Genomic DNA, 15,943 nt, shown 5'->3' with positions numbered 1-15,943 from the left:
GTCTTGTTTTCCAGTACCATCCATCCTTTTAAAGGAAGGCTGACAAAGAGGATCAGCCTGCCATGTGGGTGCTCTAAGGATGAAAAAGTCACTGAGGAGCTTGCAGTCTGGAGCTATGGAGATGCTGCATTTGCAGCTTACTTTTTGGTTTTATTTCAATGCTCCAGCAATCTCACTTCTCCATCAACCAGTACAAAAATGGCTAAGAACTGTCTCTTAAGCTACTGACATAATACAAATCATCTGTTCTCCAAAATTGTGTGACACACAAGTGTGAGGGGAAAAGAGATGAGGCATTATTTGAAGGTTTAGCGTGACACATCGTATGAGCGGAGGTGTGATAAATAACACTGAAGAAAGGGAAAATAAAAGAGGCAGAAATGGGGCAGACAGACAAGGAGCCTGTGAGAGCTGGGGAGCGAGGCATGCTGTGATGGAAGTGGGTGATATTACGATATCACTGGATTATCATATCTCAATGTGCTCTCTGTTCTATTAGAATCTGCAGCTCTCTGAGCAGTTTGTTGATACAGCTCAGTGATAGCTGTGGGATATGACAGGCATCACTCAGGCAGCTCATGACTGGTGGCTTGTGCTGCTAACGCCTGTCTATCACAGACAGCTGAACAATAGCACCAGGGACCTAAGACCCATACCATAATACTCTTCCAGATGCAGTGGCAGAATATTCTGTTTGTACTCTCAGAAAAGGATTCAAAAAGATTGCAAAAGTACTGTGAATATCTTGGACTCTCCCATGCCTAAAATTATTGAAACCATCTGGAAAACTTCTTAAGACAACACAATGACCCTCCTTCCTACAGTACAATAATCACATTTTGAATCATGCTTTAAACCATTTATCAAAGCAGAAAATAAACTCAAAATATGTCTAGGGTAGCCATGGTTCATGGTTTATTGCTAGGACTTGAAGGGATGCACTATTCAGTGGTTGGCTAAACAAAAGTAAATATTAACAACCTTATATATATCATTGATATAACTTATAAATATAACTAACAATGATGTCTGTCTGTTATGTGCCAAGCATCCCCATATTGAAGTAATTTATTTGTTGAACTCAGCATTTAAATAATGGTCAAGCCTCATCCAAATGCTACATCAAAATATTTGAGGCTTTTTTTCTTGTATTAATACACCAATTTAGCCCTTTTTTATGTCATTTAATTGGATCCATATTAGATTCTTGCTGTGGATATTATGTCTAACAGAGAAAATAATTGAAGATTATGTAACTATCTAGAAAAAACATGGGGTGGTGGTAAATTTGATAGTCTTTCACGATTGCCCATCAAATTTAGCATCATAAATTTATCGCAGTAACTCTACTTTAATTGCATGTTCTTTATTTATACGTCTTCCTATAAAATCACAAACGGTTTCATATATACCCCAAGGTGTGTTGAAAATCAATTGGATGACAGGTTGGTGAGTTGATGAAGTCTACATAAATTCAGATAGCACAGCTGATGAAGTCCACCATATATCAATAACAGTAATGATTTGGCAGTTCAGTAACACTTCAGGTTTAACCTCATTTGCACCAATACACACACACACACACACACACACACACACACAGAGTTCCTTCCCCAATTTTAAATGATATTGATTCGGTGCCAATGCAGCTATAAAAAGTATGCGAGCCCACTGCTCCACAAAATTCAACCATGCCACATGTTGTTCACATCTATCATAGATTGAAAAAAGAGAGGATGCCCAGCTGAGTGAAAAATGATGCAAGAAATATCAGATCTGATGAGGAAAAGTCTGGCAACACGACAAAAAACCCCAGAAAGGAGCAAAATTATTTAACTAACATATGATGCCTTTCTGATATGGCAATAACTGCCTCTTATGTCGTAGATTCAAAAACATGGTTCAGTTTAAATCGAGCTTGAGAAATATGAATAAGCAGATAAACAATAAATGGACTAATTCCATCACAATTAACCACGGGGCAGGCAGAGACCAGCTAAACGTGCACTCTATTTAATTGATGACAGAAATTTCCAGCCTCGGGGTATCACATGGATTCCATATTTTCTCATTTATCCAATACCAAGAGAACAAATAAATGAGGATGAGAAATGCAAAGAGAGGAAAAAAACTGAGAAAGGAAGGAGCAATGAGATTCTGGATCATTCGTAACAAAAAATATATATACATATATTTAAAAAAAACCAGTCGGCACAGAAAAAGAAAATGTTCAAGTGACCAAAAAAAGAAGGAAAATGTCAAGCAAGTAAGAAACAAAATCCTCCAAAAGGTTTTCATGCAAATAAAGGATCATCATCATTTGAAGACAATGTTTATCCGAGAAGACTGTGGACTTCCAGGATTTACAAGTTTGTTTCAGAAATATCTGCATTTGATATTAGTGCACAGCGTATAAACTGTTTGCTTCGGCGCACCTTGTTGATGGTAGAGCAACAACCGTCCTTTGTCCAACATCAGAGTCAGGCTGTGGTCCCGCTGGCCTTCTGCATGTAGCAGCATCCCAGAGTTCTTCATGGTTTTAAACTTTAGAGAGATGATGTCCTTCTCTGACCAGTTTGGCCACGCGGTCAGCCTGTAGATCAAGACGGTCCTGCCATCAAAACTGGCCACATCAGAGGCTACAGAACAAAAAACACGTTACTCTCTACACTTGCATATCAGTTAAGTATATAAGTGCCAAACGAAGCGGCCAGACTAAACAGAAATCTGGATTTGTGTCTCTCGATATTTTGTTTTGATCAGCTTTTGATCTGAAAAAAAAAAATCCTCTTGCACGTTGTCTGACTATACGCAGACTTACTGTATTGGCACCCATACATCTCAAGTCTGAGTCCAATCCTCCCAGTGCGGCTCCAGTCAAGAGGAATCAGGCGAAGATAGCGAGATATCTCAGGGTGTTTAAGTTTATACTGGACCACAGTGTCAGCGTTACTGTTGCCTGGAAAAATCTGGAATTATAGAAAAACACGTCAGTTCGCCTCTTTCTTTGAAGATTATTCTCAGGCAATATTGCGCATAATAAAAGTATTTTAGGGGATTTGAAAGGAAAAAAGATATTTCCTGGTCCTTCTACATTCTCAAACATAACGCTCGTAAGGAGCATCGATCCGAACTGCAGACCCCCACGTGAAAAAGACTAATGGTTGCTATTTCGCAAATCATTTGCCTTGGACAATCCAGTGGGATCCGGGGCTGACACACAAGCAGCCATACACACCCAACATCAATAAAGGGGGAAAACACTGCGCCACTTTTGTATGGGCAAGTGTTTGAGTGGTGTGCTTTGCTCGTGCCTGTCCTCCCTACTTGAGAGTATGTGTCATGTACTGATGTGGCAGCAGGGGTGAAAATTGGCTCCTCTGCCAGCACATAATTGTCATCCTCAGTGATTTGAGGGGATGAGACGGCTGGGCAGCGAAGCGTTAAGCTCAACAAACGGCTCCGTTTCCTGCCGAGGAGGCCGAGGAGAGTGGCATCTCATTTACTTCCATGAGCACGCTTTGAAATATGAGTATCTTCTGACAAAACCCCAGTTAAGGAGACACAGGGATGAAGACAAAGGATGAAGGAGGAGAGAGCATGAAGAAGATACTGAGGAAAATGAAATGTAATTTGTGTAATGTAAATTCAATAAATACACAACAATAACTGCTAGTAAATAGAGCAGAATGCAGCATTTAACTTGTACATTTTAAGATTATCTTAAAAAGAATTAGAATTTTACATTAGCAGGGAGTGAAAGATATTTAAAAAAGTGATGAGTATTTTTTGAAGTCCAGAAGTGGCCAGAAAATTCAATAAAATATCAGAGAGAGAGGCAATAAAGAATTGGGCTGGTCCTGACAACACATGGTCCTTCTGAGCTGTTATAAAATGCATACATAATTAGATCTTGTACAACCACATGCATTACAATATGACGCATTAGCGCTGGATGGATGACAGCATCATTGTATGAAAGGATGCGTTACAAAATTAAGTGTGATATCACTACAGAATTATTCTGTTATATCAGTTTTAACCTTGGGAGAAACCCAAATGACCATCACTTATCTACATTTAGGAGGTATGGAACAGAATAGTAGTTTGAATCAAACAACACACAGAACATAAATAACAATATAAAGGTCTCGGAGTGTTGAGCTAAGCTGCAGCATCACTAAAGATGAATGAACAGAGGACGAGTTCAGTCCCAGTAGCTTTAAAGGCCACAGATCTCTTATTTGTGCCAGAATGTTTCTGGTGTTACTTATGTTCCGAAGTACACCTGTGCACCATTTATACTAGTATCACCACATGACAGTTGTGCACGTCCACAAGACCTTCAGTTCCTAGAGAGAAGAAGTAGAATCATAGTTTAAGGCAAAGGAGTGGAGTCCAATCGTGAATATCAGCATTTTCAGGTCAAAGATTTCAAAACAGATTACAGTGTTGAGCTGCAGTTTCTGAGTGATTTTTAGACTAGCAGGCGGTATAGAAATATTCATTTTTAATGTTGAAGGGCAAAAGTTTGCCTGTGCTGAGAAGTCAGAAAGAAGATGTGACTAATACAGATGTTTCTGCAGACAAATCTGCCCCTTAACTGAGACACTAAGCTGGCCTGACTAATATAGGAAGCTTTAAAAACACTCAGAGCTGATCTGAGCTTACCGTCTTTTATTCCAAGTGTCGAATCAACAGGTTTTAAAGCTGCCATAAGACATAGCCAGCTCTCTTTTTCTGTGATGACTCCTTGGCTGCAGAGTTTGTATCCGTCAGAGGGAGAAAATGCTATCCTGACAGTACTATCTGCATGACTGCCTGTCATTTTGACATATATTATTGCTTGATATCATTCCTCTTGAAACTCGAAATAGACTATAACCAGTCAAGGAAAGAGCACTACTAGACAAACACAAAAAGCTCCTTTCATGGCCACACTCACTGATGAAGGATAAAATTCTTTGGCCATTTGGGCATTGGTATAAAAGCAGGACTAGCCTTCCATCAACACAGTATAACAGTAGCTTCTTGCAGTAGACAGAGCTCTGCCAGGTCCCTTTCATACCTCCATCTATTATTAATAAAAAATAAAAGGCTCCTGGTGAGCAGGCAGCAGACAGTAGGCGTCCCCACAGATATGATAATTTAGATGATGACAATAGGGCCCGATGTGTTTTAACTTCAATCAATGGATTTTTGATGCTGAATTCCCTCCAAGAGTGTCTTCAACGCTAACAGGCTACCCTATATGAATTTTATTTACATTTAGTTTTCGTCCCTATATTTAATGTACTTCTTAGTTCATTTTGAGGAAGGCATTGATGTAGTTTATATCAAGTACTCTGAATTCACGTCATTGCCAAGTTGCCATGGAGCCCAAATCATGTTTTTTTCCACATTTGATCATGGTTATTAGTTAGAAAATATTTGTGCAATTACCCCTAGGCTGTCTTCCTGCCGATGCTGTCTCCAGTTGTGTCCTGTGTCACTGAACATCAGCATATAACTGGTCAACCAGTCAGAGCTGCCGTAGCGTCCCTGTGTGGCTATGGCAGTGATCTGGGTCCGCCTCCCCAGATCCACCTCCAACCACTGGTATCGATCAGAAACAAGAGGAGACCAGCCTCCAGCTCCTGCACAGGAGACAGAGAATTGTTTTAAAGTAAAGTATCATCTTTTATTCCTCCTCATGAGCGATAAATAAATCAGGATTGATGGAAAGTGCACAAGTGAAATGCGATTCATTATCTTAATCAATTTTGAGCTATAAAGCCTCCAGAGTCAATGTTCAGTGCCAGAAAAATTACGTTTTTTAGGATGGAAAGTTAGAGAATACAAATATCCTTTCAACACATTGTCACAGATTTCATGGTTTTGGTACCTCTCAGTCCCGACAGCTGAATGTGGGATGCCAGCTTTGATATAATAAACCATTTTTTAAGATCAATGCTTATTTCTAATGAGCAATTTTAACCCCCATGTTTAACCTTTTATACAAATTATCCTTTAAGGGGGAAGAAAATGACAGAATGCTGTATCCAAACCTCTAACCAGCTCTTAAGGATGATTATTCCCAAATCTCAGCTTGGTTTCATTATGGTAAATTATTGTTTTGGCAGCACGAGCAACAAAATTTCAACCGTGTGGTCGTTAAAATTAAACCCATAATCAGGATGTCAGAAGGAGCGGTTTGATGGGTAAAATCTCATTAGTCAGTATCTGGATAACGACCCTGCAGGTATTCAAACAAATGCAACAGATTTGAGAGAGGATGGTTTGACCACATGTAAGCTTTAAATTTAATGGCTGTTCATTATTTTCAGTGTGAGACATTAAAATACATTTTTTCTGCCTCTAAATAATACTGTTCCATAAGTAATTACCTGAAGCTATGTGCTATGAGATTAGAACAGATCCTGGACGCTTGTTACGCTCTTTGTCAACCATTTCCAAGGATTACATTTCAAGTGAGTTCAATAGAAGATCTGAGGTCAATTTTGCGCATTAATTTGTTATAAAATTGCGTGTGTGTGTGTGTGTGTGTGTGTGTGTGTGTGTGTGTGTGTGTGTGTGTGTGTTAAAAGCATTGGCTCAGCACAAAATCCAAGGTAGGTGACACAATAACTTGACTGAGTGAGGTCTCTGTTTGAATTAACCTCAGAGAAATCAGAGGAAATGGTTTGATACCAGACCGCTACCAACAACTTGGGATTATAACTCAGATATTTATGCTTTTTAACCACAAATATAAACCTTAAGATAAACTAGACATAGCACATAACAACAGACAAATCCTGCTGATAGAAATTATGTGACGTGAGAAAACCAGAGGAAGAAAACGTTACAATATAAGATGCATATTTGATAAGATTTTTCTCGAGCTGGTGGGTAAATTAGCTCAAAAGGTAACACAGAACATGTCAGAATGAGACTGGGAGAGGCTGGCTCCACTTTATTTCTCACTTTGTTGAGTACTAACCCATCACAAGCAATAATTTACAGCTCAGTTCCATGTTGCCTTCGTGTCTGTTTTATCCATTTTACTTCTCTGGTGACATATTTTATCCAAGGGAAGCAGAAAAGGGCTGTGGTGTATAAATATATTAGCAGAGCTACTGGAAGGGGCAAGTCTTCGGGGGTTGATTTGTCCTGTAGTAGCAACATAAGTACACTGTACGACCAAAAGAATTTGGAATGTATACTCATCAGTCATCTTTATAAAGAAATATTTTTACTTTTCTATACATTTAAATCAGATGACTGGATAGGAAATGGATGTGGCGAAAGTGAAGTGAACTCTCTTAGGTCATCTTTCCTCCACCAGCTGTTTCTGTATGGTGCTTCACACTTGTTAGGGCAACAGCTAAAGGCCAGAGCTAATAAGCACCTCTAACAGGCATGAACACTGACAGCACAACAGGAGACAGCTGACACGCTGACCTTTACTCATTACTGCTGGGAGTGAAAGGAGAGGGGAACTCAGATAGTAATACAGGGAAGGAATGGATACACAGAGCGGGCTGGTAGAAGGAAGATTTGTCTGCATGGAAGAAAAGGTAAGACTAAAACAAAGGAGCGAAAGTAGAACATGCAACCTGTAGGATAAAAGTGACGGGAACGGGTCATATCAGTCACATGACCTATTTGACAACATTATTAAAAAGGCTGTAAGTCTCATGAAAAGACTGTAATGACACCAGAACTTCTCCACAGTTTGGGAGATAATTGAGGTCAGACGTTTCAGGGACATTGCATCACTGCTCTTCTAAGAATTGGAATTGCACATTACCTCTTTGAATTAACTAGTCAGGAGGTCACGATTGTCCGGGTCCGCTACATCACTGCATTTCATCAACGTGAGAAAAGTGGATGAACATGCCCAATTTCACTTTTAAATGGTTTAATCTAACTCAATCCTCATCCCAAGGAGCTGCGCGCTGTCAATCTTCTTATGTCAAATGGTACAGAAAGGCAGGTCATTAATAATCTGCTAAAGCCTCTGCAAACCGGATCCATTTGCAGCTTATATATAAACTTGTATATTTAATTTACTGTATGTATCCAGAATAGAGTCCTGAGTCACATCACACCAAAACCAACACACAATTTAATAACTTGTCTTAGAATAGTTCTTTAAATATTAAAGCGGTCCCATTTAGCTGCTATGGCATATAGACAATAACCATTTGAGGCAGTTTCTTTCACCTTTTTCAGAAACTGTTTATGTTCCCCAGCTCTTGTGAGCATTTTTATATCATCTTTTTTTCAGCAATTTCAAGGTACCCACAATAAATCTGTGAGTTTGGTCTCTAATATGGAACCAAAACCTTCCAGGGGAAATGTTCATGGAGCGGATTTTTACAAAACTCTTCCACAGATGTAAAGTAAACCCAACAGATTGCAGCAGTGAGCTTGAGTAAAAGAAAGACATTATTAAATCATTAAGAAAATTTTGCCGGTCAAAGGTTTCTTTTTAATGACTGCAAATACCCACGTGACATCAAAGAACACGCTGTTCTGTCAAACACTGCAGGTAACTGAATCAGCAGGTGTAGGTGAAACATACACAAACACCAACAAGTCAGTAACCTTTATTTAGCTGAGCCTCCTGGAAGTGGAGGCCGTGCAACATCAGCAGCAATATCCCACCGATATGGCGGAGCGAGAAATTAGCTGAAGTGACAGAATCTGCGGGCCCAGCTGTGCCATAGGGACACTTTAGGACAAATAATTTCCTTTTGACAGTAGACTGCACCAAATGAAACAATACTTACTACCCACGAATACTATGAATTCCTATTCAGTTAATCTGTTAGATTAATCTAGTAGGATTTAGCTGCAGAAAATGGCATATTTCCTGGCAATCCCTGCAGTTATCTGTGTCCCTGAGATGTCTGACATTTTTCTGTTAGGACCCAATTTAATGACTAATGGTTGTCAATTATTTGATGAAGCAAACTGGTCCGGCTCTCTATATTTGACTGTCTGTTCTGTATCAGCACCTGGGTGAGAAAAGCGCCCATCAAAGCAATAACCAAATTCTCTAAGCCTAAGTTTCAAGAGCTGATGCCAAACGAAGCATCAACAATAACATTTTAAAGAGAAAAACAGTCAATTTCAGTCACAACTCTGTCAAGATGGCAGTATCAGCTGAGAAAAAATATGAAGTGTTCATTCTGCCTCCGTTTATTGTAGCATTCCTTTTAAACTAAATTGAGCCTAAATATTAATTCTGAGCCTCTGGTAAAATGTGTCACACACTGCGACGTTGTAGCATCATTAGCGTGATTGTAATGTGCAATTAGGTGTCAAACACTGCCATTAACATTTGCCTGTAAATATTAACTGCTATCATTAATATTTTTAAATGGCATGACGTTGCCTCACTATTTTAAATTACAATCACAAAGCAAAAAAGCAGAAAAATCTCTGCAGAGTAATGTTTGGGGCTATCCAATATTTCTTCATGGGCACTTTGTCTTGAGCAGATATGCAGATATCCTTTGAATCTTTGAATCACACATGCTTCCTTGTGTATCGTCTCAGATAAAATTAGTGGTAGCTTTAGCTCCAAAATTGAGTATTTTCACATGGCAACAAACTTTACATATAAAAGAAGCTACACTGATGCAACGATGCGAACTTCGCCTCCCGTCTAACCTTTCCTGATTAGAAATTTACTGTAGATGAAAGCTCTAAAAGAAGGATTTAAATTCATATTAAATCCTTGTTTGTTGAATAATGTAACCAAAGGACATTTTGTATCATTTTATGCCATGAGGGAAAATGTCAACAACTGATGATGAGCAAAGGAAGTAAATAAAAACAATTGAGGTTTTCTGATTTTCTCCACCATTAACTCGAGTTATTTGTTTTTGTATATAGAAGCCATTTAATTTAATGTAACCATTTAAATCTAGTAGTCTCATTTACAGCCCTTTACATTTTTTTTTACTGATAATGGTGAAATATTCTTGCTCTCAAACAAAAAACTCAAAACTGTTAGTCACACTGGTCCATAAACCGGAGCAATCAGACACTTTTCAAATTGGTGACACATTCCTGGTCCATAAGCACTCTGTTATCCACCAGGGACTGACACAGTGCAGGGTCATTACCCCCCCGCTGCTGCTGGCACAGATCAGTGTCTGAGGAGGCAGCACCGTGAAAGGGTTTCTCTGCCATGTGTAAACAGCCCTGTTGGAGGAAGCTCTGGTGAGACTAACAGGCAGAAGACAGGAACCATGAGGCATGGGGGAGTTTTCTGATTGACAGGAACCTTCAGGAGGCCAATTTCATTAGATACATATATTTTTATTATTGAGAGTGACTGTTATCACTCTGTGCGGAGAATGATGTTAAAGCTTTGTAGATGGGGGAAATAATGTATAGGCCAAAAGAATCAGTGCCGAAAATGTTTTTGGTGTTTCCATTACTTTATAAACTATTATTTTGGAGATCCATTGATTAAAGCGTGACCTTCTGGAGAACAGTGATGTATTTGAACAAAAAGTCATAATATTGTCTATATGTGCAGCGCCAATTTGAATGCTATAGTATTTTCAAAGAAAGCCACAAAATAAGAGAATCATTACAAACTGCTCTTTTATCCATAACATTTGAAAGTCAAGGTGTCCCTTTGTCCAAAGCTGCTTTGAAGTGCAGAGCTCAGCTCCATCGCTCTGCAGGTGATTCTTCGGAACACAAAGATATCCTGAAAAAATATCCTGAGAAAAGGCTGGAATTTCACACATTTTCATATTTGTAACAGACTAACCTGGAGCAATCAATACTCTCCCCTTTTTAAAGATTAAAAGGTTATCTCAGTTATTTAGTTTTTCCAATATTTTACCATTTCACTGTCTAACGATACCACAAAAATCCCCTTGACAAGTTGGCAATAACACAATCCTATTTTCCAAACCTTGTGTTCAACACCGGTCTTTCAAACTGTCTCCCTTTTCCACACTACAAGAGCTGAAGCATGTTCCCACTCTTGTTCCTCTGCAGAGTAATTCTACTGGGCACTGAGAGCTGCTCAACATCCTACTTGCTGCTAGAGACGGCACTTTGATCATGTTTACTCCACTTAAATTTGCTGTATGTGACCCAAGATTAGTGCCTGAAAGAAGTGCGTGGATCTCACAACCACGCTGGCTGGATTCTCGCTTCCGCACGGCCTGCAAACATTATTATTCCTTAATCCCTTCCAGAGTTTTTGGTTTAATTTGTTTAAATTATCCCCACACTGTCAAAGAGCTGGAGAGTGGCTCGCACTCTCTAACAGACACTTCTGTGTCAACACTACAGCCACTCAGCTGCAAAGTGTGCAGAAATCTGCTTCCAAGAGCCCAAACAAGTTGAATAAACCGGTAAATCACTAATCAGTTGAGCTCCCTGCCTAATTCTGAAGGTAGGTGAAATCATGACTTGGACTTAATCCGTGTGGAGAGATGCTGATGCAGTACCCGAATGATGCTAGTAAATTTCAAAATATGCTCTACCGATGTACCTACGGAGCATCTACCTGTTTTCTACCTTGATCTCTGTCTCGCTTGGTCATAGAGAGATCGTTCAAACTGTGAATCCAGTTGAGGTTTGTCTTTGAAGTTTTGAACTCTGCGTCCTGCAGAGAGGCAAAGACTACAGGAGAAATCTAAACCTGCAGCAGCCCACAGCAGAGAAAATCATTCAGGACAATGCGGCACTGGCCTGGCCCTGCTTCTCAGCTATCAACAATTTCTCCAAAGCAATTCCAGCATCTTCCAGCATAACCATAAAAACTTTATTGGAATTTTCTGCATTTTGTTTTCCTACATTCGCATTGGCCTTTTTCTTTAAGCTCTTCTTTTAAACTACTGTCCTTTGTGCTGTTTATTTAGGGTATAGTTGCTATGCATTGTTGTGGGTTTATTCAATAAAAGACACTTTAAAATAATCCAACACCTCAATGCTCCCAGACTAAGATTGCAGACTTCAAAAACGACAATAATCATGTGAAACAACAAAAATCTGCATTTTTAATGCAATTTGATGCGGAAAATAAAGGCAAATAATTAGCATAAACCTTTAAGGATTTGCTGTCATGTCTACATGTTATGTAGACTCTAATTCTGGGTAACCTAGTGTTAAAATTAAAGCAGAGTTACTCTAAAGCTTTAAAGGTCCAGTTGTGGCACAATGAAAGAAACTTTTGCAACAAATAAAGACAGTGTGTTAAAATGTTTCCTGACCTTCTCTCCTGTTGACTTTTGCAAAGACAGGTCCATGGCTGCTGCTTAACTGGGAGGAGCTTCTAAAAGATGATGGCAGAAGACTGGTCACCAGTGGGCTGTCACACATTTCTGTTGCACAAAATGGGGGGAAAAAAGCAGAATGATGCATCATATTCCTAAACAATCATTTAATTTACTTCATAGCACATTTGTAGTGGTGTCAAAATTGAGCTCTGAGTTAGGTTGTGATGACGTTATACCCTGTGGGTAAAAATGCACCGACAGAAGAGAAGTTATCTTCTAAATGAAAGGGTCAACTCAGAGCCCTCCAGCTCTCTTGAGCACCAGCAGAGATAACTGCAAGTTGGGGCAGAGAGCAGGTCTCTAGGAACAGGACTATGATAACTGCCGTTGCACTGGGACAGGCACGTGAGGCATGACATTTAGAGGCTTTTAATATTTACAATTGTCAAGGTCAACGTTTTAAATCGACTATTAGAAACTAGTATCTTTGATTGGAGTGTCAAACATAGACTGAACTAAAAGAAAAATCAATCTGACACAACATACGTGCTTCAAATGCAAACATCTGTATTATGTTGATGCAGTGATAGATTACAAAATATGCAAACATTACCACAATTACCTTAAACTAATTCAGGACCAGCATAATTAGTGGCCTAAATAATGCTCACCACAATGAATTCACCTGAAAGAGAGTTTTATGGGGCCAAATGTAACATTTACATGAAACTGTCTAAACATTTATAAATTTGATTTATAGATTATAGATCTAAATCAACCAGATTACTATTAACAGTAATTGGTCATTTTCTATGTTCTCCAAAAGCAGCATTACTGATGTCAACTTAAACCTTGTTTTATTATATATGATGTTTTCCACTGCTGGAGAAAGACAATTAAATTTCCACTCCAGGATTTGCCTGGTCCTGTCATACTATCTGACAAGAATCCAATTGGGATCACTTTGTCGACAATGTTGTACTTCATTTCAAGCACAAGGGGATTTTTATTACCACAAACCATAAACCACAGTCCACTGACAGGTTTGGATAGCTGGTTATAACCACCGAAGTCTGTCGGTCTAATTCTCTCCTCTCTACAAGCAATTTGGAACATCTGTACATTTTCACTCCTGCTCAGGTTAACCGGTGCAGCACCAGGCAGAATATATACAGAGAAGTGTTATGATTCATAGTTGGCACCACTATAAATTCCCCTCTGCTCTGATGTCCTTGTTAATTCATAATTACCGTATGTGTCAACCGTGTGAAACATGTATCCTCTTGGCATTTGGATGTGTTAAGCCTTATATACACCTCTTCAGATAAAACATGTTTAAGTACCTAGAGAAAACCCACAGTGGCACAGAGGGACACAGATGCCACATAGGGCACGAGCTGCAATTAAATCCAGAACCTTCTTGCCACGATGTAACAATACTAATCCCTGCACAATCAAATATTTAAATATGCAACAGTAGCTGCACTGCACTGTACTGTATTTACACTAAAGTTGAATAGAAATATTAAAATGAGTAAAAAATAGAAAATACAACACTGGTTGTTTAATTGACCCAAATTAACATTGTGAGAAAAATAAAGGCAAAATAAAATGTTTTTCAAAGCCGCTTTAAAACTACTGGCCATTTGGCAAATAACTCAGAGGTGTAGTGTCTCATTGATCCATGAATACGAACAAATACCCCAAAAAATATCTGAACAGGCAATTAATCAAACAAGAAAGTTTCATATTTTAAAAGAGAAAAAAACATCATTCAACAAAAATGCCCCATCTCAGTGCACACTTGAAACAAAAAGCCTCTTGAATAATGGTCGAGCACACTTGTAAAATGCATTTTTAATCAAACCTGAAATGAAAAATGTTTGGCCTTGGCAAAGACAAGATGAAAGTTTTCCAAATGGTTGAGGCTTGTTTTTCTCTGTGTGTATGCATATGAAACAACGTAACAAAGAACGGGCTGTTGCATAGAGTTAATTACCGTTGATATCGCCAGGAAACTCTGATGTCAACGCTCATCTTTATATGTTTGGTTGCATAAACAGTATCTTAGCATGAAGGACGAAACCAGAGCCAAAAGAATTGAAGTGGAAGTTCAGAAAGTGGTACTTTCCAGTGCTGCACTCAATCAGCATGACCTCCTGCGAAGGACAATATGTGGTTTGAGACGTCAAGACTGTTTTGTGGTTTAATGAGAAACAAGCTGACGTAAACCGCTGTGGCATTGTCAGTTTTATCCATTTTTTGTTTTGGCCAGATAATTATTGAGACTGATTGGAGAAAAATATCCCTCAAAACAATAGACAGGGTGTTATTTTCGCCATCTTATGTCAAAGATTGAGACTTTCAACCGACAGCTTCATTTTAGGTTGATTTTTTAAGAATATTCTTAGTTTGCATGCTGTGCAAACCTATGCATTATTGTGAAGTTGCAGCAAAAAAATAAATAAAAAAGCTAAACGGCCACAAATTCTTTCAGTGTCACTTTAATTTAGCAATTTGGTGGATGTTTCTCCAATATGGAGACGCTGGGCTGGGTTAGAGCAAGAAGAGAGAGAAAAACATTATTCCAAACTCTTTCTGAAATTTTTATATATTATTTATTTTTTACTTTGTAAAACATTAATTATTCCGCCTCCTGTGCTTTTCTCATGGTATTTTAGCAAATGGCTTCCCTGGGGGCTCAGACTTTTTTGTTCCAACAGGGAGATATGAAGAGGGAGACTTTGTTCTTAACCTTCAGATTTTTGTACAACAGTCATGAGTATTTATTCACACTGGATTTGGTGAGATTATTAATTGTAAGTTGTTTATACTTTGAATTTGTATGTAGGTGTTTGCAGGTTGGTCTTTTAAAGAAGTGCCTGCTGATAGATGGGGGGTGCTAATGGAAATGTGTGTGTGAGTCGGTCTGTCTCACGCGGAGAAGAAACACTGCTGTAAAACAGTGAGCACAAGGCATTATTTCCTTCTTATTTCCAGCATTTCTTCTAGTTTGTTGCACCAAACTGTGATTATATGTAGACTCGTAATTACATTGTATTTACAGTGTGCTGTTGTGTTTTGTATTATAATTTGAAATGTTCTGGATAAAAGGAAAAATATAAAAAAAACATTGCTGTCATTAGTTTAATAGAGAACTCTCATTAACATGTTGCTCCATGGGAGGCTCACTTAATTAGCAAAATGAAGTGATCAAAGCTAAGCTGCATGGCAAACAGAGGAGCAATTAAGCTGCCTGCCTGTGGTCTGAAAGGTTGGACTCCTCATGTAAGCACACAGAGACGAGTAAGCATGTACAAACACACGTGATGTTGCTCCACGATGAGAGTTGATTGCTCAAGGTCCTCCTGCACTTGTGGACCCAGCGGGGGGGGGGGAAGGTGTTATATTTTTGAAATTTAAATGAGGAAATGAAACTTAGGGTAGGAGGCCCCCGGGAAGACCCAGGACACGTTGGAGAGACTATGTCTCTCGACTGGCCTGGGAACGCCTGGGGATCCCTCCGGATGAGCTGGAAGAGGTAGCTGGGGAGAGGGAAGTCTGGGCTTCTCTTTTTAGGCTGCTGCCCCCGCGACCCGACCCGGATAAGCGGTAGAGGATGGATGGATGGATGGATGGAAATGAAACTTGAATGACACCAATTTGTTAGGTGTCAAGGAATTAAGTGTTATTGTATATTG

General features: G+C 39.1%; 1 protein-coding gene across 2 annotated transcripts in view; it reads right to left on the bottom strand.

Moving 5' to 3' along the window:
* LOC130529341 (contactin-associated protein-like 5) overlaps positions 1-15,943 on the bottom strand; it is a 47,044-nt gene that overhangs the window by 23,874 nt on the left and 7,227 nt on the right. For both annotated transcript variants that reach the window (XM_057039466.1, XM_057039465.1), the window contains exons 2-5: positions 12,237-12,347; positions 5,443-5,636; positions 2,822-2,969; positions 2,436-2,639 (exon numbers count right to left, since the gene is read on the bottom strand). In XM_057039466.1, coding sequence (XP_056895446.1) covers positions 2,436-2,639; positions 2,822-2,969; positions 5,443-5,636; positions 12,237-12,345 — 655 coding nt within the window. In that variant the 5' untranslated portion in view covers positions 12,346-12,347. The remainder of the gene's footprint in view (positions 1-2,435; positions 2,640-2,821; positions 2,970-5,442; positions 5,637-12,236; positions 12,348-15,943) is intronic.

The sequence above is a fragment of the Takifugu flavidus genome, chromosome 7 (genome assembly GCF_003711565.1).
Source record: "Takifugu flavidus isolate HTHZ2018 chromosome 7, ASM371156v2, whole genome shotgun sequence".
NCBI lineage: Eukaryota > Metazoa > Chordata > Actinopteri > Tetraodontiformes > Tetraodontidae > Takifugu > Takifugu flavidus.
This window is presented reverse-complemented; position numbering and strand designations above follow the sequence as displayed.